At 37.1% G+C, this 26161-nt stretch overlaps 1 protein-coding gene across 1 annotated transcript in view; it reads left to right on the top strand.

Moving 5' to 3' along the window:
• The window catches only part of LOC5568187 (zinc finger protein 420), a 204869-nt gene that overhangs the window by 11562 nt on the left and 167146 nt on the right, over positions 1–26161 (top strand). The window contains exon 2 of the mRNA XM_021848223.1: positions 23012–24278. Within this exon, the coding sequence (XP_021703915.1) occupies positions 24271–24278 (8 nt within the window). The 5' untranslated portion in view covers positions 23012–24270. The remainder of the gene's footprint in view (positions 1–23011; positions 24279–26161) is intronic.

Genomic DNA, 26161 nt, shown 5'->3' with positions numbered 1-26161 from the left:
ATTGAAAAAATTTTTGCCCTTCAACAATATAAGTTTCAAGTAATCAAAAAAAATCCACCTAGGAATCCAGAACATTTTTTTTTTAATTTTAAGTTTTTTTAAGTACATTGTTTTGAAATTTCGACATGGTGAAATACAGTATTAATAAAAATGGAATCGATTGAGCTTCAAATAAATGAATTGGTAAAAATAGTGGAATGATGTTTGTATGGCACGAAATGGCTTACGAACGGGTCAACGGGTTTGTTTGGTTATTTCACCGTTTTGTTCGTGAAGAGTTCCGACGTGTTTGTTGTGTGTAAAAAATTCTAGGATATTCACCCCTATTATTGTTTCGGTTGAAAATTCGATCGAAAACCGTATTGCATTCCCTTTTACGCCAGCAATATCAAGTGGGCCATGGATTCGATCGAAAGTTGGATCCGCCGTAAACGGGAATGAGGGTGATTCTCCGGGAAAGTTGGAAAAACGATAGTGAACGGAACTGTCATGTTGCATGGGATGATCCGTAACGTTTTTCAGCAGCCTACTTGATGGCAAGACGAAGTTTGCCGGGACCTGGGAGGGAGAAACCGATACGAAATTTATGTACGTCAAGGTGAGCCGAGATGATGCTGTCACGAACTGTCACTGTGAGCCCGGATCTTAAACAGTGGACTAACATGATCAAAGCGCGTAATTGTTCAACACATATTTTTGCATTTCATCAGCCTGCTTCTCAGGTTCGATCACTTTAACGAGAAGTTTTTTTTTATCTCAATTGATCAACTTTTGCGTTTGTATGTTGTAAGAAATAAGATTCACGAACTGAGAAATCGGAGGGATTCTTACTGTTCTAGTGAGAATCTAGAATTTGACAAAACTGAAAAAGCATAACGAAAAACAAGACGGGCCGTTTGACGGAATGAAGGAACGGACGATTTAGTTGTTCAAGATTCGTTGTTTTTTCGGAAAAAAAACTGCTTTTTTGATTCAGCCAGTATACTCTATCAGATTCGACCTTAATAGATTAATCTGATGCATGGCAGTTTTACGTGCCTTTCCATTTATTACATATTTTAACTGAATTTGATCAAAATTCAAATAAAATAGAGCACTTATTAGCAATTTTAACTTAAATAAAATATTAGAAAAGATTTATTTTCTGTGATAATCTATTGCAAGTTGAAAATTGAAAAAAACAACAGTACACTCTAAACTATTTCTATCCTAATTTTCATGAGAAGACACACAATGTTTAATTTTCTACAGCGTTTTTACCATGATGCAATTTCATGTTAGGCAAAATTAAGGCGAAATTTTAATCTTATCTGGCAACATATACCTGCTGAAGATATAGTTTAAATATTTTTACTTTTGTAAACTCATAAATTTAGAGAAATAATCTGTGTGTTCAATTCGTTATTACTTTCAAACCAGTGAAAGAGAAAATACTATTTTTTTTTACTGAAATTACATTAACATCTAATGTTTTGTAAAAATTCCATTCATTTTGATTCAATTAAGTTGAAAGTTGATCATTTTGTGTGGAAGTCGAAAAAATATCGAATTTTTGAGTGTTAGAACTCAAATAGTTTTTTATATATATTCCAATAAAACCTTCAACAAATAGTTTGTCCAATATTGTAGATTTTGTAAACACTCGTTTGGTGAAAATCTCATCTAGAGCAAACTTCTGAAAATGCCAGATTTTGACTCATTTTGCCCGTTTCACCCCGGAGGAAAACGGAATTAATATTTCTCTAGCTATAACATTTTTTTCTGAACGAAAAGACTTCCGGTTTTTTTGCCGGGCAGTCTCTTCTCTAATGGTAGATGAATATTCAAGTCACTAACAAAATAGTTTTATCGATTACAAAATGTAGCCGAAAATTTTTTTTCTCTATACAAACGGATTTGTATATCGTGTGGCTGGTATGATAATACTCTGTACGCAGAATCAGTGCTGGGAATAGTAATAGTAGTAGGCTTGAGTTTTTGCGAAAATCACGTGGCTCTCCTAATACAGTAGTTCAAAGTTGTGAATCTCATCAAGTAGCCTATGTTGGGTACATGAATTTTCTAAATCAAGAGTGTCATTGAAGGCTGCAAATGCGGGAAATGCAACGGGAAATAGAACATTTTTCTACAGTAGTTTTGGGTTGCCCTTAACAACGGGTGTTTTGCTATTTTCAAGCCATTTGCCTACAGCAGCGATACGCGTGAGTTTCACTGGCTCTGGTGACTGTGATTCGCTACGCTTGCCTACTGTAGTGTGAATCTCAGAACTTTTCCCTACTCTGCGCAGAATAGTCTAGGAAATTCCCATTGTGAAAAAATCCTGAGCCGATCAGGACCTCAGGCACCTTCAGTATGGGTTTGCTTTGAAGCCATGGACGTTACCATTTGGCTATTAATGGTTTGGTTTCAATACGTATCCCGATCGATTAGCATGATTAAGACTCTCTCTCATGATTGCGCATTAGTAGTTTACGTAACAAGTTGCAGAATGACGATTTTTACAGCACGAGTCGTACATTTGTCCAACGAGGCTTGCCGAGTTGGATAACTACGACGAGTGCTGTAAAAATCGAGTTCTGCAACGAGTTGCGTACAACATTTTTTGCAATTGCGTAGAACACCATCAGAAATCAGAAATCACATCTGGATGCTTGCACCATTATTTTGCAATTTCTGAAAATAGTTGGGTAATGATTCATTACGCAACTTAAAACAGTTGCGTAATGAGAAAGCGTTGCGTAATGAATCATTACAGCACTGGTTTCAGTTGCGTAATGAAAATTCCCGCACCGCATACTTCAGTGCAGGAAAGTAGGCCGTATCATGACAGATTGGCGTGATGTAAAACAGTCTATTACGATGAGAAATTGCAAAAAATATTAAGCAGCCTTTGGCTGAATACGTTGTAAGTTGTCTCTCTTTGTTTCTATAGTTCATATAAGACCTTATTTAGTTCAGCATTAGTAGAGAAATCAGTGCATAGAGTTATGAAACTAATTCAATTAAAAAATGCCGTAATTTAGATTAACAAATTTAATTCATGACTCTAGGCTGTACAATGCTAAACCTTTTCATCTTAATGTGATGTACACAGCCATTTCAGATTACCGACTCCAATAAATATCAGAGTCGAAATGGGTCAGAGGGCTACCGTAGTTCGGTACAAAGTAAAAATTATTACTGAACTTCAGAAGTTTTGATTCAAAAAGCTGAATGTTCAATATATTTTATGATTAACAATTCAAACCCAGTTTAAAAAAATATCGTAAAATGAGGTGTTAAGGGATGAAAAAAAAAAAAATTCGACTCGAATTTCAAACAACTTCTAGTATGTCAATAATTGAACAAAATACAGCCCTACCATTCTCTCGTCGTGTATATCAAAAGCCAAATACAATTATGATGATTCTATAACAGATTTCTGAGATAATCATGAAAATGTGTGATTTTTGACGGAAATGCAAAATGGGGTGTTGAGGAATTTGAGTTTCGTAAATAAAACCATATTTCGTCAACAACAATACATAATCTTTTTGGTCAATAACTTTGATGCTTTCATTCAATTTCATAAGTTACGTTCAACCTTAATCGAGCAATACATCAATATTATTGAACTTGGAACTCCTGCAAATGCAAAACGTTTTATTTTAACTGCTAAATCTTTCATAGTTCTTAATCCTTTTTGGAAACTATCACTACAATTTTTACAAGCTTTAAATTTTACTGGTGGAAATGGCCTATTTGCCCTATAAATAAAACACTACACTTAACAAAGTATTTGCATGAAACTCCCAATGGCATAACACAATGCACATTGGTCCCAAAGCCATATCTAAGAAGACAAAAATGATTGCGCCTAAACCGTCAATTTTAGATATATGGTGTCTTCGGCAAAGTTTCTCCATATAAAAATATGGACATTTTTTTCAGAGATGTGAAATTAGGGTGGCCCACATGGTTTACGAGATCAGCACATAAACTTTTTTGCTGACGCATTTAGGACTACACAATGTTCTACAATGTTTTAGAACAACCGATTTGGAGCAACTTTGCCGAAAAACCTAAATTTCTATCTCTTATGGTTCGCGAGTTATGATTTTTTTCAACAAAAAAGTTGGGGTGGTACTGAAAAATCAGTTTTTTTCTTGATAACTTTTTATACCATAATTTCTCGCAAAAACTTTGTTCCAAGCACTTTTAGAACTTTTGATTACGCAACTTTTGGCCGAAGAAACTACTGTTCTATCTCTTATGGTTACAGAGTTATCAGAAATTTTCTTCGAAAAAATGGTTGTTTTCAAATGCCGATATCTCCGAAAGGCGCAAACGGATTTTCAATCTTTTGTCAGCATTAGAAAGATTATTTCTTTCTCTGTTTATGGTGAAAAAACGGTGAGGACGTTTTTTGTTTGAAAAGATTGACAAAATTTTGAAAATAATATGTTTTTAACCGAAAATTGTCTATAACTTGAAAAATATTCAAGATAGCTCTTTGGTGCCTTCAGCAAAAATGTGCAAAATTGAAAGTTCTGATAAAGGTATTCATAAAAAATCAACGCTTACACATATATTCACCATAAACCGAATTTGATATGGTAAAGAAAGCGAAAAAAGATATATTGGCTAGAACAATCGAAATAACTGTATGTATGTCATTTAAAATTGAATACACATGTATTGATATCGATCATAGTAAGCGGAATCTAAGGAGTTGAAAAAAGGAAAATTATTTGCTGAAGCAGTTTTCATTGATCACTTGGCCCACCTTCTGGTTCGTTACCTTAGACAGATATTTGAGATTTATATCTGGCCCTTGTTCAAGATTCATGCATTCTTCAACAGGCGAATGCTGCCCTGACTAATTCGTTGGGGCAGATTTATTGGATTTGATTGAATTGAATGGGATAAGTTGGATGCCCAGATAGAATGATTGCAGATACTTCTATATTTCTACGGGAGGATATCACGGGAAGTAAGGTTTTGGTAATTTGAAGGAATTCTTCAAAGTATACGTTTTGTTATCGTTTGGGGTTGATAATATAATAAACGGAACCGGCATTGAACGCATGACCTTCTGCTTCGTAAGCCGAAGCGGTAGCAATTTATAACCAACCACGGCATAGGTTAGCTGGACAATCATTATGTTGCGTGAAATAACAAGACACCGTTTATTAAATAATGTTCCATGGATCACGGTTAAAACTGCTTCAGCAAATAACTTTCCCTAACTCCAAACATTTCGCTTACTGAGATCGATCTTAATTCATTACATATATTTTCAATTTTAAATGACTTTGCATACAGTTATTCCGGTTGTTCCAGCAAATATCTCTTTTTTCGCTTTCTTTACCATACAAAATTCGGTTTATGGTGAATATATCTTAAAGCAATGATTTTTTTATGAATATTTTGTATGAAGCACTTTCAGAACTTTCAATTTTGCACATTTTTTGATGAAGGCACCAAAGAGCTATCTCAATTATTTTTCAAGTTATGGACAATTTTCTGTTGAAAAACATATCATTTTCAAAATTTTGTCAATCTTTCCAAACAAAAAACGTCCTCACAGTTTTTTTCACCATAAACAGAGAAAGAAATAATCTTTCTAATGCCGACAAAAGTTTGAAAATCCGTTTGCGCCTTTCGGAGATATCGGCATTTGAAAACAACCATTTTTTCGAAGAAAATTTCTGATAATTCTGTAACCATAAGAGATAGAACAGTAGTTTCTTCTGCGAAAAGTTGCGCAATCAAAAGTTCTAAAAGTGCCTCGAACAAAGTTTTTGCGAGAAATTATCGTATAAAAAGTTATCGAGAAAAAACAGAGTTTTCAGTACCACCCTAGCTTTTTTGTTAAAAAAATCATAACTCGCGAACCATAAGAGATAGAAATTTAGGTTCTTCGGCAAAGTTGCTCCAAATCGGTTGTTCTAAAACATTGTAGAACATTATGTAGTCCTAAATGCGTCAGCAAAAAAGTTTATGTGCTGATCTCGTAAACCATGTGGGCCACCCTAATTTCACATCTCTGAAAAAATGTCTGAAAAGCATGGAGAAACTTTGCCGAAGACACCATATATCTAAAATTGACGGTTTAGGCTCAATCATTTTTGTCTTCCTAGATATGGCTTTGGGACCAATATGCGATGCGTTTAGTGCCCAACGAGGCCGCGAAGTTTCTCAAAAAGAGCTCAGAAATGACAGACAGTTATACAGAGAGTTACGCGAAAAGGCTTCTTTGAATGATTGCTCTCCTTCGTCTTCGAAAATAGCCCCTATTTGTTTTGCTTATCTGTTCGATAGGCAGATTTGGTTTCACTTTTCGCGAAACTCTTCATTTATAGACTCTGAGAATTGACAAAATATTATTCATATTTACCACTTCATACGATTACCACTAAAAGGATCAATGGCTTCAAAACCATTTCCAAATTAGAGAATCATTCAAACTTTCCAAACATTTTGCCAGTGTGTTCGAACAAGTTTTGAAAATAGTATCAAGAAAAATTTTATATTTACTTTGATACGTGGTTATTAAGATTGTCGTACCAATTTCACCGATTTCAGAGATAAGTCATTTTTGGTAATATTGAGGACTAACAAAATAGACCCCTTAACTTTTACAATGCAGTTTTACTTCATGGAACAAGCTAAAAGTATATTAGAATATATTACGTCATAAATCGAATGAGTTTAGTAACTTGTCAAAAGTAGAAAAGATAATCCCCTTATACCCCACTTATTTAAAAAATAAGAGACTTTTTCCATAAGAAATATCAAAAGTCGAAATCTAAATAAAATTTTCAAATCTTATTGTCTTCGTTGTGATCTCAATTGAATATACTTAAATTCTAAGAAACTCACATATTTTTCTTAATATTGTTTCATAGTGTTGTAGTTGAATGTATTTAGCCTATAAAATTCAAACAAAACTGTTCTGAATCGTTTTCAATATCTAGACTCCACAATACTTTATTTTAATAGACATCTCCTATCACATAATGCAGCTCACAACCCTCCGAACAAATCAAGCATTTCAGATGACTGATATATCGACTTTCGACGTTTTAGTGACTTGTCAAACTTGATGAAGAAGTTCAATCCCTTAACACCCCACGAGTCCTTAACACCCCATTTTACGGTACCGAACAAGCAAATCGTGATTGAGTGTGTATAGTTTGACGAAAACTACATAGTAAACACAAGATTTTTGAATGCATAGTTCTTTCTGCAAGTATTTTAATTTACTGAAATAAATATAATTAAATTTTTAATTATGCATTAGCTGATGCTGCGAGCACTGCTGCATACTATAGACTCTATGTACGACCACGTTTATACAAACCATTCGTTTCGCCACACGCTCGTTTATCACTCTCCTCCATCTCGTCAAATGGAATAGAGCAGTGCACCCATCACTGCGATCACATCACATTGCACCACCGCATGTGTTACCTTCTCCCCGACTAAAAACATCCCGTCAGGGTTTCAAAAGATCCGCCACCCTCAACATCGCCGTTTTGAAAGTCAGCGACCCCCACTTTTCCTCGAAGAGAGGATGGGGATGGGGGCAAACGGTTGCACACCTTGCTTCTTCGTTCCCATCCTCTTTCCATGTGTGATTTTTTCCACCGAGAGAAACGTTTTTGCACCGAGGCTTACCCGAGCAGAATCTGATTTCAGAACCTCATCAAAATGATATCAAATTTTGCTTAAAATTATGTCCCTCATAAGTACACCATTTAAAGAATCAATTGCAAGTAGCATTTTTCAACAATTGATATCAAACTGATACATATATAGTTGTCAATTCATTAAGATGTAACGCGTTTTATTTATTTTGGCCTCCATTAAAAATCAATGGAAACCGAATTTAGTGCTATATCATTTAATCACACTAGAGTTTTTGTCCTTTGACGCTTTTGATTTCATATTTTGAAATGTCACAATATAATAAATAATCAAAGAAGTTCTTGATAAAAAAATCAAACAACTAAAAAAGTTTTCGGTTTGAAGCAGTGCCATCAAAATGTATTATTATTCTGCTTATATTTATACAACATTTTGATCTTTTATATTTCAAGATTGGGTTTTCATATACTAACAAAATAAGTTTCCAATTACATAGTTCTCATTCCCTGCTCGGGTATTCTATTCCTTTCCTTTCTACTTTTTCCCTTGACACTTTGACTGGATGCTGCTGTTGCTGTTGTTGCTTTGCTGATGGTCGTCTGTTCACATCTCAGCTGCTGCACTGCCTGCCATCTCATCAATTATTGCACTTTTTCCACACACACACACACACACACACATACATCGTCATTATCGTCGTTATCATCACACCGTCATCGCAGTCATTATCGTCATCGAACACAATTACTCCTGCTCCTGCACACTCATGAGTGGATGGGTGGGTGGGGCCACTCTTGGACCACTTTCACCGCCTGCTTCGTCTTCATCTTTCCGGCCCGGTGAGGATCTTTCGCTCTCTCTGTTTGCGAGTCTTTCCGCTTTTCCGGGTGAAATATAAATGGTTTGTGAATTTGTATAGAACTGTGTTTAAAAATATCGTTTCGTTGTTAAGACGAATTCAATACCAGATCGGTCAGTCTCCAAACTTGACCATCCTTGATTTGGAACAAATTTTCCACATCTTTCCCCGATATGGTAGATTAAGTGTTTAACATATGTAATGCGATCGTTTTGATTCAAGAGTGACTTTTAATGAGGCCTGAATTCAATCCAAATTGAAGATTCTGATAATTTTGACAAATTTAATCAAAATATCAATCAAGTACAACTTTCTATATTCATTAGTTAATTAACATCCAAACAGATAACACTGCATCCACAATTAAATACAATTTTCTATATAGTTGAGTTATTTTTTCGACTTCCTACAGAAAACTTCCCATCCATAAACCCTCTCTTTCTCTGGAATCCATCGCCGTTGGCCATCCCCCAGAGGATGTTTGATAATAGAAAACCACCCACCACCACCCATGAAAACCTCATTCCAATTCTGGGTTCGAAAAGTGGATGGCTTTGCCATTAATGCATCTCTCCCGTACGTGACCCATGACGGTTCTCTGCCGTGCCAATCGGGACAGTAAAAAGTAATGCAACTGCTGCCCGTGGTGGGTGTGGGTGGTTGGATGGTGCACCTCAAACCTAACCCACTTTCTTCTTCCCGATTCTTTCACGGGAAGGCTGTCGCTTTTGAAATTCTCCCTGCATCGTTGTGCTTTGGTGGTGATGTTCAATCCATTTCGGAAAAATGCTTCTCTCCTTGTTGCCTGTCATTGACTTCCGTGGAAAATATCCTTAACATTGCAGGAGGAATCTTCGCGAGAAAAATCGTGACGCCATTTTTAGTTTTTACCACATTTCATCGTCCCAGGAGTCGTAGTAGGCGACGAAGAGTGACGCGCACTGTTCAATGTTTCGTTAGGAATAGCGGTTCCTATTTTTTAATTGCCATGCCAACAAAGTTTTCATATTTCCACTTGGCAAATGTGAGACTTGGTGGCTGGCTGCAGCATCAGTAGGCGAGGACCGTTTTCCGTGGAATGCGCGCTGCCTGGCAACGCTGGATGCTGGCCCGTTTTTAATTATTCACGTGAAGGATGGCTAATTATGAAAGTTTTCCGAGTGGCACTGAGCAGATAAAGCGGCAAAATTCAACTATTATAGCGTGGAAATAGTTGCGAGCTAATTTTTGATTCTCGTTTGATTACTTCGAGATTGGATTTTTAAACGAGTTGGAACTTACCAGACGTGAAGATAGGTACGTGATAGATAAAGTTTCTTGCATGAGTAATGTTCTGTTTGGATTTTATTCACCAGTAGCTGCGACGGTGTATCGGTAGAGCAATAAGGATGAGAAAATTGATTCCTTCGCAGTAACCAACGGCATGTCAGCGAAAAATAATAGCTCCACTATTGGTACACTGTTTAGTAGAGGTATATGTTTTATTTGTGTTCCTATAGTTGCGGTATCCGTTGTTTTCTAATGGGATCCTCCATTTTAAGAACACTTTACCGCAATTATTGGTTCAAGTGAGACAAGTTCAAGTAGTTTTGGTGGTATTACATCAATGTTGAAGCAATTTGAACGATGTTTTCAACATTTACATCGATTGACGGTGTCGGAAAGTTGGAATTAAACTTCTTACAAAAAATTAATAAATAAATAGCCCGTCCACATTCGATTGTAAATCATATAGAAATACAATACAGTAGATGTTTCCTTCAATTGGGCAGCTACTGACTGATACTTCAATCAGCACCTGCAATTCTCTTTATTCAAACCAAGTATAGATTTACAATTCAACATTCTACACAAATATCATACCTCTCTCAACAAATCTTCTACACTTTAACCTACGACGACGCATGCTTCTCAACAATAGAAATATTAGTAGTAGAACGCTAATGGCGCTGTTCTCACAAAACTGAATTTGTTTATTATCACCTTCAACTGTATATTTTCATTGTTTGTTTGATGCCATGTTATAATGGATGATTTTAAAATTTATTTGACACTTTGAGGACCGGTACTCAAGCTGTCAGCGCGTGGCAAACTAGATGTTGGTAACACGAACAGAAGCGACATTAGCATTCTTAGGTTAATGCTTCTACTTTCTCAACCGACACGATTCTTCTACCTGAGGTGCGACACTACCTCTATTCTAACACTCCTCCTTAGGGTCGCAACCTCGACTCACGATCGTCTCCTCCTGTCTCGAAACTCCTCATCGTTCCGATCTTCGTACATGCTCCGTCCTTCATCCGAGCTTCTCCTGACTTCGATCCTGTCACACGAGCTCCTTTGTCCAGTCAGCTGCCATCCAGTGTCCTGTATCGCCTACGTTCCCGATAGATCCCGTCCTCTGTTGCGACCAATCCATCCAGCCTGAGTAGTTCAAAACTGTGAAACTCATCAAGTAGACTATGTTGGTTACATGAATTTTCTAATTCAGTAGTGTCATTGAAGGCTGCAAATGCGGGAAATGCAACGGGAAATAGAACATTTTTCTACAGTAGTTTTGGATTGCCCTTAGCAACGGGTGCTTTGCTATTTTCAATGCATTTTGCCTACAGCAGCGATACGCGTGAGTTTCACTGGCTCCGCTGACTGTGATTTGCTACGCTTGCCTACTGTAGTGTGAATTTCAGAACTTTTCCCAGCTCTGCTTAGCTCAAATGAAGAGTTAGATCAAAAGTGTCTCCGTCAAAGTTGATCAAATTTCTAAAAGTTTGCAGAAGAGGGCAGCCACAAATGCACAATGGACTTTTTGCAAAAAAAATGTCTTTAAATTCATCATCTTTCGATGCAGCTGAAATAAAATCGATCTTTTTAACGTAAAAGAGAGATTTTTTCATGGGCGAATCGATATTGAGGTAAGTGTTCACTGCACGTTATTTTTTCGCACGGTTCTGACCAAATTAAGGTCATTTTACCCTATATTTGATGGGAATTAGATATTTATGAATTTATATCCATAGACTCCGCTGAGATAGAAACGATCTATTTGCCTCTGAAGAAAGATTATATTGATGGTGGGATGAGTATTCATGGCAAACGAGTTTTTTGAACGAGTTTGTCCGACCGATTGTGATATTACTATGTTTTTGTTAGAAATCAATATCTCTGAATTTTGCAGAGTTAGAACCGATATTTTTGCCTCAAACGAAAGACATTCTCAAAACACTTTTTTGACAAAAATGATTGCGTCTAAACCGTCAATTTTAGACATATGGTGTCTTCAGCAAAGTTTCTCCGTATTTTTCAGTGATGTGATATTAGAACAACCCACATAATTGTATGTAAAGTCATCAAAAAGTGAATATACATGTATTGATATTAAATCGACCACAGTAAGCGGAATCTATGGAGTTGGAAGTAGGAAAATTATTTTTCGGAGCAGTAAAACTAAGTAAAACTCAAATTCTTCTCGTAAAGGTTGCAAACACATTCAATTGGCTATGAAGCTATTCTATTCCTTGAGTGAAAACATTCGATGTTGAATAAATTTACAGAAAGCGAGGCATTTCCAGATTGTGTCCGGTATTGGAAGCCACTTTTCATGGTTGGTCATTTCGATGGTAGAATACATCATTAAAATATAATGTCCACATACATATTTATATTTTCAAATTTGTTTCTGTATGCTACAAACATGATAATATCGATCATAAATGGGTAACAAGATCATACAAAATCAATATTTTTAATTATGAATTTAGTGGCCAACGCGCAGTAGGCCGTCATTGAAATTTGTACGCGTCTTTGATGATTGTTGATCAATCATGTCACAATGTCGAAATAATGAAAAAAAGTTGGTATCGCACGGATGCATCCGAAAAAAGCATCAGCATACTTTCAGCATGTTTTTGTTTTTGTTACTGCATGCTTGGAATCACGATAAAATTCCGAGCTACAGGTCTCCAGTGTTGTATAAAATACTAGTTTCATTGATGTATTTGATATTATTTATCAAACTTTCTAGTTACCTAAACCTGAGAGAGACTCGCGAAGAGGAAAAATATCAACGTCATATGCAGCCCAGATTCCCCTCTCACGAAACGTCAAATGCAGCCCACAGTTTTTATGGCTGAAAAAGTGAAAAGTATTGTGTTCAAAGTGAGCTGTTATTAAAAACCTTAGTCGGTGGAGCAGTTTTTTCCAAAGTTGCTGATAAATCTAAGCAGAAGATTAATTATTTCTAATGTCTGCTACGTTTGCTGGCATGAAATTTCACTCAAACGGCTATTTATGATTCGATGTGATGCAAACTCAATCATTTTTTGCTGAGAGGTTCATGTGAGGATTTGAACAGCATGCGCATAATTAGTATAAACACAAAGTGGAATAAGAAAGAAACTCAGCAATCACAGAAAAAGAAGACCGTCTTCGCAAGTCTCGTCTCAGACCTAAACCACCCATCATGTAAAATAGGACTTCAACTTTTTAGTTTAAATACAATTTGGTTTAAATTTCACGATTTAATTTATATTTTATCGACTTTTTCAACATGCATGCGCTCTCCATCCTAATTTGTTTGTTTCTCTTGTATGGAAAAATACAACACTTTTCTAAACCATTCAGAAAAAAAACTTTAGAGCATCGAAAGTATGATGAACAAAGTTGTTAAGTATTGTTTAAATCATGAAATTTGAATTCTGTCGCCAATTAAGCAAGTTAATTGCCATACCAGCTGGTAAACTTGCATACAAGTTTTATACAATCGTCAAATTCTGCATTGTCAACAGCCAATACAGTGGGATTCCGTTTTTGGCATGCTCCGTTTTTGGCATGCTCCGATTTTGGCACCCCCCGATTTTGGCAACAAAATGGATCCGTTTTTGGCAACATTTTTCAATACCATTAAAATTTGTAAATTTTGGTAAATATTATCGTGTCTGTTGCTTTAGTCACTTGAATAGCATGTCAACTCCACACCGATTACATTCCAGATCTCCATTTTCGTCGATGTTTCCCCAAATCTCACCAACTACTAAGAACTAGCGTACGCGCTTATTTACTTCAGTATGGTCATTGGTCATACATAGGCAACGTTTCATGAGACCAATAATCTCCACCAGTATCTCAACTCAAGACCATTCTTTTTTCAAAGGCATTCATATTGAGTGACCAGCCCATTTGAGTCTGCCAGTACACAGTTCGAACAAAACGTGTAAATTTCTGAGACATATAATGCACATAATCGGAGCGTGGTATAAAATGGACATTTACATGGTATGTCATGTAAACTTCAATTATATGTCATGTAATCCGGCAGGATTCTATGTGGTTACGTGACATATAACATAAATTTACATGATTCAAGACTTAAATTTACATGACGTCGTGTTTACATCGCATAAATAAAGTTTACATGACGTGTAATCTTCATTGTTTTTAACTGTGTAGGTGATACAATAAAAAAACACTGTTCTTCAGATTTGGAACAGCTTTTTCGAACAAAGCACCAGCACCGACATAAGAGAAACAAAAAATCTATGACTCACACAGAGATACAATCATAAATTTTGTCTCGCTGTCTTTATTATTATGGATTTTTATACATTGCGTATGTAAAAACACACCGCAATAATAGATACAAATATGTACAGCAAAATGGCGTGTATCATAACTTTTTTTAAAATTTCATTAAATAACATGACAAATGCGACTACAGTCCAAACTACAATTTATTTTCAATAATACCATTGGAGCGTGCGATATATACGACTGAGAGTGTTTTTACTTTTTGTCTGTGGTATTAATGTGTATATTGATTTTTCTGCGTCAAGTATTTAAAGCTACGTTCTCTCTTTTCTATAAACTCTATAAGGCGTTAGATTTGTTAAGAGACGATCCAGAATTCTGTACAAGATTGTTAATCAAGGATACGGGTCTCAACATAATCCAAATGTTCCTTACGAGCTGAGTCTATGAGTTTCCTAACTGTACCCTGGAGAATCCTTAAGGGATTCTTCGTTCTTGTGGGACTTTTAAGAAGTTTTAACGAATTCATGAGGATATCTGCAGATTCCAAGTAGACACTGAGAGCTTCTTGAGGGATCGTTAGAGTGTTTAACTGGTTATGGAGGATTATGTCCAAAATCTGGTGATTCCTAATAAACTCTAGGGCGTCTTGTAAATTTAAACCGGGATAATGTGAATTTCTAGTAATATTTTTAATATATTCGGCGAAAGCTTGAGGATTTTGAAAAGGTTCCCAGAGGAATTTGAGGTGTGCTAGTGGTAGCCTAATAATAATAAACTTTTATTTTTTTTTTTCATCGGAGACTTGAGAATTTACGGCAACATCGCAGCGGAATTCCAAGATGGTAACTCATAGCAAAATCCTTAGCAAGATCCTGAGAACTCTATGCGAGATCCTACGGATGCTTGGCAAGATGCTTCAGAGCTCAAGCGTTTTTTTCTGTAGATTTCTTATGAGAACCTGAAGATTCCTATAAGGTTCTTGAGGTTTCATAACAGGATCCTGTCAATTTCAGTTGATTTCATAAGGCAGGTGTAAAACATATATCAAGCTGAATTGAAAATTATTTCAAGTAAAAATTAAATTCTACACAATTACAAGACATTTATGCATCTTCTCATGTTTATGTTTGCCCTTATGATACAGTCAACCATTCATTATTAAATGCTTTACTTTATCAGAAACAAAAATTGAAGGAGCAATTCTAAACTTACCGAATTTTTCAGATTTTATGCTAAGGTCCAAAAGTTAAACTGATTTTAAATGTTAAATTAGAAAAAAAGGTCATGCCGTTTTGCAATACCTAGCGCTTTTGATTCGCAAATACGTCTTTTAAAGAAAACATTTTTGTTTTCGTTTTCTCTCATAGTTTTTAGAAAATGTCCAGTTCTTCAATAAAAGTCACTTATGCGATTATTGGCTTTACAAGGCCCTCTTATACAAAAATTATGCATAAAGCTTCTAAAAAATAATTGAAAACGTTGAGGCGTAAAACGCGACCAGAAAATTGTTTGCCAGATTTAATATTACGGAGCTATAGATTCATAGCATAGTATAACCCTTCGGGAAAATGCTTCGAAGTGAACCTTTTCGAAGTCTCAACGCCTTATGATTTCATAAAAATGATGTATTAACATTGTAATGATGCTTTCAAAACCAATAGTTGAAAAATAAAATTTGAAATATGGGTTGGCGATTTTGGCACGTTTCCGTTTTTGGCAACTGAAAATTTCAACTTTGTTGCCAAAAACGGAATCCCACTGTATCTGATTTTTTTTATAAGGGCAATGGATTCAGCAACCCTGAATTCAGTTAATAGAGGTATTTTAATGCTTGAGACAAAAACGTGTTCCGCAGTGTTAGAGGGTAATCGATACGAATGAAATGAAGTAAGACGCTCTACTTAGTGTTACCTCTCTGGATGCTACGCTTATGAATAATCATGGCTATGACTCCAGGAACCATGATTTGTGGTCCTGATATGCAGTGTCCAGTCAAATCTCAATCAATACGCTCTCCCGTGAGAGCAAACTCATTAGAGATCTGATTCGAAAATCTTGCGGCTGAGATTTTGATGCAAAATCACTCAATCAACTCAAACTCAGTCGCAAAACCCGTCAAAAACTTGTGAAACCCGAATGTCGTTGTTTACGTTAGAAAGGATTACTATAATTTTACCAGACTAACAAGAAATTATTGCTGTTTGTGAGTAAACTGTGGAAATACGAGACAATGAGTTAAAAAGGTGAGCCAAGTCATCCGTGATTTTTTGACTGCTGAGTTGCGTGATTGACAACTTACGCATGAAAAATCTCAAGCGTGAGTTATGATAAATTTAGTTTTTCACAACACTGCTGATATGTGGATCTAACCAATTTATGAATTTCATGACTTGGGAATCATTTCTTTTTTCGTATATACTCAAGTAACCAGTAAGCACGATAATGCGGCACGGTAACAGCATAATATGCGCATATAGGGTAATCATTTGATACATGTCAGTTTTATATATGCATATAATACTATTATAATGCCAGAAAAGGCGAAATAGCGTGCCATTATAATGCAAAGTTATAACCGTGCTTCTCTGCACCACTCTTGCTGATATAAGACCACGTGTGAAACATCAGTTGTTTTCGCCAGATTTTTGACGTAGAACTACGTCTTTCTTTTCTATACAGGAGTGAAATTGGAATTTCAAAACCAAGAGCGTTACGTTGTCATGAAATATTTTAAATGTTTATAACTTTTTGCTGGTTTAACGAGATTCCTTAATTTGCACCTCAATCGCAAGACAAGACATCAAAGGTTCATGTCGTTCACTTACTGAATCCCACATACCTGTCCAAAAAGTTTAATAACTGTTTCAAAAGAGAACGTTGATTTCAAGCAAATCTATAAATAGGGGTGCTAGAGAAAAGTTGACGTCATTTGCTTTTCACTCTCTACTTAGATCGCATCTCAGCAGGCAACAGATCGGCTTGCTCTGACCGGGCGTGCTTCTCAGGCACAGACATCGATTGCGAAGGACCCTCCTGTTTCTCTTGCTTCGCTCAAATCAAACTGTCGAGCAAGCGAGAGAAGATGCCGTCCGTAGCCAAAGCCATCACCGCTGCCACCGCCAAGAAGAAGAAGAGGGAGCAGTCCACAGGAGAATTTGCAGTCGAACTGTGAACACGGTCGAGCGAGTTATTCTCGCTTTGTGGTTCACCGCTTGTTTGCGTTCACCCAGCCATCGTCATCGCCGCCGCAAATTTCATCGGCCGAGGAGCTGTTGACCCGCGCTTCAAGATTTCGACTCGTGATGAAATCACGTTAGGAACAAATACCAGAAGCCCCCTGAGTTTTGCTGGTCCGAGGAGCTGCTAATCGAGCGTTGGACTAGTGAAATCGCTCAAGATTTCAAGCGGGAGCAACGTTTCCAGATTTCGACCCCACACACCAAAAAAATCTTAGATTTACACGTAACGTAATTTTAGCCTCAATCATGCAAAGCCATTTATCATGTATTATTCAATGATAAAACCTATAAACACATCTATTATATACAACATTGTTACCAGAATTCTTAGTATTGAACGCGAAACGTCTTCTCTCGAAGAATGTTGCATGCAAAACGGCTCGGTTTACATGATTATCACGCTGAAAATCCAATCATAAATAATGCACATCACCTGACAAGCCGTCGATCCATCTATGTGCATTATTTTTGACAGAATATTCAGCGTAGAATCATGTAAACCGAGCATTCTTGGTTGCAATTTCACTTTCAAGGTGCAAGAATGCATGCTATATTGGCGAATGTTGGATGCAAGATCATGAAATGTTTCAATTTCACTCAAGATTGCAAGCATTTTCGAATGCAATAAGACAGTTTACATTAATTATCGTTGAATGTTCAATTGCAACTCCTCTTACATGATTATCATAAACAATTAAGTGCCATGTAAATTTGAGTTTTTTTTTTGCTGTGAATCCACGCCACGAAACATTCAGCTGGTTCGTCGTATAAGCAAATAACTTGCTCAAATTTATACATTTGAGTTAAGGATTCCACGTTTGACTATGACAATCAACTGATAACATCCCGCAGTATTATTTATATGTAAGAGCATCGAAACTAACAAATCCATCGGCCCTTTTCAGGGCCATCAAATTAGTGGAAGAGTTAAAAGAGAAATATTTCTGACTTAATTTATTCCTAAATCAATTTCACAGTTTCATACAAAATTTCATTTGTCATGAATAATTTATGACTCAACAATTTGAGACTGTACTCGCGGGCGCATCTGCAGTGCCGTCGGGGTGAGTGCTCGACATTTCACAACGATTGTAAAATAGATTGGCATTTCCAACAGCGTCTTTGATGTTCCATATTTTATGTGAACACTTTGATTGGGAATATTATCACATGTAACAAAATTGCGACATGCTTTTGAGAAGACATTCCCATTGAACAATTGTAATAATTTTGGCACCCATGGATCAGAAATTTACCTTCATAATAAAGAAAACTGTTGATTATCAATAGCTCGTATTGAATATTTAGGGAATGTCAACCCTTCCAACAACTCATGTTCGACCAGTTTCTTACGCATTAGCATTCTCCGCAATTTTCAAGTAATTCTAAGCCCAACGCATTATTTGCGCATACCCATTTCCCAGGTTGGTCGATCAGAAAGCGAAGAGCACAAAAAGGAGGAGCATCATTTGCTATTCTAAGGTTATAAAACATGCTTCCTTCGTCGGATTCAGTTTCATTCTATTTTCGCTTTCGAGCTGGTAAGAGCTCCTCCGAACTTGCTTAGCGAGAAGTACCTCGCTGCTAGAAACCTGCTGAGCTGTTAATCTTCAAGCTGCCAATCCAGCATCTGGTTTGTGACGGCGCACTGGTTTCTTAATCGCGTCAGTCTTTGGGTGGGGTTTTGCTTAGGAACTTCTTTTTCTCCTCCTCCTTCTCGGATGCCACCCACAGCCACAGTATAGGACTGCGATAGCGGCCACAACCATATCATTCTCCTGTGGACTGCATCCTCTTTTTCTTCTTGGCAGCGGCAGCGGTGAACGGCATCTTCTCTCGGTCAGTTTGATTTGAGCGAAGCAAGACAAACGGGGGGGTCCTTGGCTATCGATGTCTGTGCCTGAGAAGCACGCCCGGTCAGAGCAAGCTGATATGTTGCCTGCTGAAATGCGATCCAAGCGGAGAGTAAAAAGCAAATGATGTAAACTTTGCTCCAGTAAGGAAACGACATGACCCTTTTATGCATAGTCTTTTGATTGAGGTGCTAATCAAGGAATTTCGTTAAGGTGAAGATGAATCGAAGCCAAACCTCAAATTTTCAAGAGCACAAATCTGGTGAACGAACACACCAGCGAGTGACCAATCGATTGAGTTTTCAGATTAAACGGATGTTTGGTTCTTCAGATCCGTGCTCTTGAAAATTTTGAAGTTTGGCTTCGATTCATCTTTACCTTAAGCCAGCAGAAAGAATTTAAAATATTTCATGCCAACGTTACACTCTTGGTTTTGAAATTCCAATATCGCTTCTGTATAGAAAGTTATTATTTCAGTATCAAACTGAGCGGCATAATCAAATGCAAACGCATTCAGTTTCCGGTAGTTAGTGCCTGACCCAGAATTGATCGAAGTTGTGTCCATAGTAGTTCTACGTCAACCCCGCGGTAATGTAACAGACATTACCCTGGGAGGGAGAAACCAATACAAAATTTCTGTACGTCATAGTGAGCCGGGATTCCGCTGTCACGAACTGTCACTGTGAGCCCAGATCTCATACATTGGACTAACATGGAAAAAGCGCGTAACTGATTAAAACACATTTTCGCATTTCATCAAAAGGGACAAAAATCGAATGAAAATCGAATTCATGCACACAATGCAAGTAATGTCACGTGAGCACCTTTCAATCTGATTGAATATAAAGCATTGAAAAACGTATCGTTTTACTTTTTCCAATGAAAATGAATATTTAGTGCATAGAAAACTGTGGCCCTTTTTCCATGTTTGTCAGGTAAAATCGAAAGTACACAACAAAAGAAAACTAGCGATTTTCCCCAAGCCTGCCTTGATTGTTGTTGGCAAGCTGGAGTTATCTTGCAGTTCAAACAAACATTATTCTATATTTCGTGTGTAGTATCGGTGCCTCCCTCCCAGACATTACCCACCCCATTTTTAGGGCGAATATTTGGTGTTTTCGCGTACGCAGCCAGAGAGCTTTCGCATTTGTGGCCAAGCAGCTGATACACGAGGTAAATAAATGAATGAATGCAAACGAAAACCTCGAATAGTATGCAAAAATGTAATAAAATGATACAGATAGTACTTCTCCGTATCAGACTTATTCATGTTGGTGGTTTTCATCCATTTGAGGGCTTGGAATTGCCACATTTTGATCCTCGTTTTATGATGATGAAATTTCTCATTTTGCGTCTCGAACCTGCGACACCCGTATTGTTGAGTTGTTGGAGTCCTGCTCCATTACTCTTTCGGTCACATAAAGTGAATAGTATTGGAAAGAAAAGTGAATAATTTAAACCATCATTTTTTCCCGTCATAAAACCTGCAATTGTAGTAGTGAGAAGATTTATGTTTGACTCCCTCTTACCACTATATGCAAACACAAAGTACGTTATATTTCTGTCAAAACACTGGATGGCATTTAAACATGCTCTGTATGCGAATAAAGAGCCAATATAGTGCCTATTTAATGCCTGTATGCATCAGAATTAGAAACATTAATGATGCAGTAATAGGGTTTCTATTGAACGGAAGTGCTGTTATAAGGTGTGTAAGCATTTGTAGTGCTATTATAATGCATGTACGCATCTATGATGCTAATTAAGGGCTCATTATTAGTGCTTATGGTTACTTGGGTAACTACAAAATTCAGTGTTTGGGATTGAAGTAATGACAGTAGCTAAAAATGTCATTATTAATGCATATCTCAATAGGCTGAAATCAGGCGGTGTGAAATGTTACTTTTTTGGGTCGATTTTCCTCACTATGAATTGAATAAAAAAAGACAATTTACACCGTCTTCAGCTCATAGGCTGCACAGACTGAACGATCACTAACATTAGGCAACGGACAACACGAAACACCCAGTAGCCCAGCGATGAATTTTTCGTTTGACGAAAAGTTTCCACCGATGTATGTTTCGTTTAACTCATTGCATAATAATTAAAATTTACTAAAATAATGTATTTTATAATACACTGTCCATTAGAGTGATGCAAATTTTTAAATTTCAGCTCCCCTATGCTCAAACGATTTTTATTATGGTAAATTGCATATTCTCAAAAATTGAAGTGATTATGAAAAAAAAATTATGGAAATGTGATCAAACTCTTCTCATGTGAAATCCTTCCAGCTTCAACTTGGCTGGAGACCACATTTTGATTGGACTTCAGGATAGATTGTTAAAAAAGTGGGTTTGCATGTAGCATGCTCCACCAATTGTTCGGCAGGCAACAGTGGAGCTTCTGGTGGGAAGAATAGATCAAAGTAATCCAGGCTACTATGTTCTACAGCAAAAAAGCAGTGTTGCACTGAAAGTAATGGAATGATCATTTCAGCATGATTTAGGTTTTGTTATCAAATTATCTGTACGTCCCATCAAAATTTGGTCTTCGACAAAATTGTAGGTGGAAAGATTTCACATGAGAAGAGTTTGTTCACTTTTCCATAGATTATTATGACGAGCAGTTACAGGACTGAACGCAAAAGTTCAGCGTTTTCCATAGTAATTTCCATATAAACATCAAATAGCGTGTGCACAATCAAATTTCTTCCAAATCACTTCAAATTTTGGGAGAATAATTTTCATCATAATTGACATTGTTTAAGCATACGGGAGCAAAAACTTCAAAATTTGCATCAGTCTACTGTCCATACTCGTATATCTGTCTAATAATAAAAATATACATTGACAAAATTGATGCTCAAATTTTCTTTGGTTTCCATACACAAGATATCAATAGCAATTGTAGATAATCAAAAGTTAAGGAAAACAATGCTGCAACTAATATTATGGCATATGAATGTCCATAACGGTGACAGTTATGCACACTTTCACGGGTTATTTTTTTCACAAGCTCGGCTGTGTAAATCTCGGTTTTCCAATTTTAACCGGGACTCAGCTAACAAACAATTACTCGGCTGTGCGTATCTCGGTTAAAATTAGCCATTCTAAATTAAGTATGTGCGAGTACATTTTTTACTGGATATTTTCTCTTGATTTAGCAGACAAAAGACATCAATAAATCCCTATGAACAAAAATGCATCTTGGACAGATCTGCGAGGATTTCTAAAATACTCTTGAAAGTAATTGCATACTTTGTTGTATGATAATATACTTAGTTTCAAATATCCAAATGCACATCGCAGTTTCGCCATGAAGCCATCCCTAAACTCCACTGAATTCAGCGTCAGCCAGTTTCCAGTGTTTTTCCCAAGACGACGATGCCGCGTGTAAGGTGGGCCATGTGGGAGAAAGGTAAAATTGCATTTTATTATAAGCGAGTGTGCTCTATCCAAATGCGATGCACTTTTCCGCTTGCCATTATTGGGGGATGTACGATACATACGTACGTACATGTACAACACAATAACGGCAGTCAGGCAGGCCAGGCATATATACAAACGCACCGTGAAGGGTTATTATCATATGTATATTGCATCCCTCCACGTGCTTCAAGGAGACAGGCTACTGAGTGTGCCGGTCGTTGCCGGCTGGAGGTTTGAGGAGCTACCACGCGGTCAACTCCCGGCGTCTTCTTCGAGTCCATGGGTCCTCGATGAGCCTGCTTGGATGGGGGTGAATCTCTGGATTTTTATTTCCAGTTGGAATAACGTGCGAGTAACTTGTCCCCGTTCGTGGTAGGCTCCGTGGAAGTCGTTCCGGTTCAAATCATAACTAGTGGCACCTGTTGTAAACTAGCCGAACTGAGACAATGTTTGCTTATTGTCTAATTCCAGGCGCTGCAACTATGATTGGACCGCGGTGATGCTGGCAAGGAACTGAAAGCGCTGATCCATCCTAGTAGGCGAACTAGCATCCAAAATAGTGAGACTCATGGTTTGTGCTGCCGTTGGACGGTGTATTGGTGAGAGCAGTGGTTGTCGCAAATTCTCTCGCTCTCGCATCGCGACGACGGCGGCCACTGACTGCGAACTTGACTCCTGCTCCTGCCGTTCGTCGTGGGTCATTACGGCGGAGTGTCCTTATGTACTAAACTAGCAGGTGGTGGCAAGGCTGCGAGGGTGGCGTGCGAAGAAATGTGCGCCATGTCGAGGGATGAGGCGACTCGGAAACACCATGAACTTTGCTAGCTAAGAAGCAAGAAGATGCAAACGGCCAGGCTCAAACGGTTCTCGTTCGTCTAAGACATTGGTTGGTGCCGTGGCAGTGCGCAAGGTGGTCGTTTTTGGGATATATTTCGGCTCGCGTGGAGACTCCGTAGTGGTGGCACGTGGCGCGAGGGGGACAATCGGTGGTCCTGTGAGATTGTTCGTGTACTCCTAGATGGGGAAGAATCCCGTAAGGAGCTTTGCGCACTTGGGGTGGCAAATTTTTAAGATGGAGGAAATTTTAAAAAAGCAAAGAGTGATGAACTGAAGACTGAAGAGTTTTAAAGTGAAAACGTCGTGTCAATAAGTGAAATTAGTGAGTACTGAAACGAAAGTATTATCAAAGTAGGAAAGCTTTCAAGTGATTGATAAATTCAGTAAAATTGTATATAAGTAGTTTAATATCCTTAAAACTGAACAAATATATGTAAACAAAAACAATCCTTTGCAATCTGTAAACCAAATAATCAAAAAGATTAAAACCTCTAAAAAGAAAAAAATATCTTTTTTCACAAAAAAGTGCAATAAAGAATTCCTTCCAATGATGGAGAAGAAAAAGGATTGAAATCTCAAGACCTCCTCCCAAGAAAGAACCAGGAGAAGGCAAATGTCTTAAAGGAGCTACCGAGCGACCAACACAAAAGCACCCAACGCATACACTTCCGATCCGCAGTGCGTTTTGGGGCTCTTCTGTTGCTGTGTGCATCTCACTCAATCGCCGCATAAGCTCCTTAGGAGGATTTTAGCTTTTCCTTCGTCTTGAAGACGCAAGACATCGTCGGGTCCAGGGGGGTGGTGGTGGTCAAGCTAAGGAATACCGCCCCATCTTATCCAATCGATACCGGTCAGGCACGAGTCAGGCGGAGAACGTCTTCGGCCGTCCAAAAATGAAAGAGTAAGTAGATCTTCTTGAAGCAAAACAATCGGGCCATTATCGGATGGGTGAAACGCATATCAGTCCCAACTGCATTTTCTTAGAATTTTAAAGCTGGAATTTTTTGAGCTGGAATATTAAATTGAGAAGAAATTGTTTCTATTAAAATAATCACGTAGCCGGTATCAATTTTTATTGCATTACATTACACAGCACAACAAGTTTTGATCTCAAAAACAAAAAAAAATTACCTAATTTTTGGTCGCTGAATAATAAATTTCGAAAATGGCATAGCACGTCAGTTGTTTTGCTATAAAAAAATCCGTGCGGTTAAAAATCCGTTATTTATCGATTTTGGTCAATTTGTTTACAAGTTTACCAGCCTGTATGTTGCTTGATGTGCTTAATGGACTACAGAAAACAGTTTTTCAGGTGCTATAGAATCGATATAGTTTGTTATACTTTCGTTATTAAAGAAGGTCCTTTCGGAAATATCACAACAAATATAGGGAAAATTGATTTAAAAACTTATTGAGGTGTTCATAGCAATCATGAACAACTACAATCAAAAACTCAGATTTCAGAAGGCAATGGTTAATTTTTAATAAAAATTTTAATAAATTCAAAGTCCCCATAAAACTGTCGTTTTTGAGGTTTTGTAACGAATCCTAGATTTTGGTGGATGAATAAAATCTCACATGCATGTCCAACACATTAATTGTTATTGGAAAGCTTAAAAAAAACTTGAACGAAAGGCTCTTGATTTGTTTTTATTGTGAACCAATTCTAGTTTATTTTACCCAATGTCATCCCTAAAAAGGGTTAGATTGGATCATCGTTGGATTTACTGGACCCAATTTATTGATTCTTGAGAAACTCGAAAAGCTTTAATTTGTTCCGCTTTGATATATAAAATTAAATTTTTTTCGATTTATGTAGAGCTTGTATCGTTTCGAATTGTGATTATGATTAAAAGAAATATTCATAGTCTTCAATGGATTTCATTCGAAAAGTTTTGAATATAAATCAGCTGGTACTTCAGTAGAATAATCTTTCGAGAGTTCCTCTGATTATTTCACTAGGCAAACAAACACATTTTTGTTTCTTGTGATGGGAATCTTTGGGTTTACTCAGATGAGAATAATAGGGTCCTTAAATTATCGATTTTATCTTTTTTTCCCTTATTAACACTATTTTGGCTTTTTACCACTGAAATAACTGTATTATGTTTAGACATCAATTTTAAAATGGACCGATATCTCAACTTTGGCACTTTTTATCACAGGATTTTACTTTTTAACATTGTTTTTTTCCTCATCTGTAGAGACTTTTGATCACTGCTTTTATTATTTAGGAATATTGTGGTATGACCCATATTTTATTTGGTGTTAATAACATATCCTTTCACAATTGAGATGTGATAGACATTGGTTGATGTGTCACACTGTTCCAACTGAGCATAACTCGTTTTGTAGAGTCTATTACCCTATTAGGACTACCTTGCCAAATTTCCAAGCGCTCTAATAACCCTTTTCCAAATGTTAACATTCTTTGATTAAGCAATGTTCCGCAGTTGCAGAGTAAATGATCAGCAGTTTCGTTTTCAGCTTGACAAAAACGACATTCAGAGGATTGGATTTTTCCTATATTTTTAAGATGAAGGGCAGTGACCAGGTCATCAGGCCAGTTATTACCCTTAGATTTGCTTTATTAAGATTCACTATAGCCCGGGCTTTTGCTAGACTAGGTTTTATGAATCTTCTCGCTTGCTTGAATGTATCCGTTGCGTTCCAATTAGATTATACCAAGGACATTTCCCAATTTTTCAGTTTCATCTTGAGAGTGCACTCAGGAACACCACAGAACGGTTCAGGGTCAACAAAGCTCTGGGGTTGCTCCTATGT

The sequence above is a fragment of the Aedes aegypti genome, chromosome 2 (assembly GCF_002204515.2).
Source record: "Aedes aegypti strain LVP_AGWG chromosome 2, AaegL5.0 Primary Assembly, whole genome shotgun sequence".
In the NCBI taxonomy this organism is placed as follows: Eukaryota; Metazoa; Arthropoda; class Insecta; order Diptera; family Culicidae; genus Aedes; species Aedes aegypti.
Note: the sequence above shows the minus strand (reverse complement) of the source record. Positions and strands in the feature narration are given on the sequence as shown.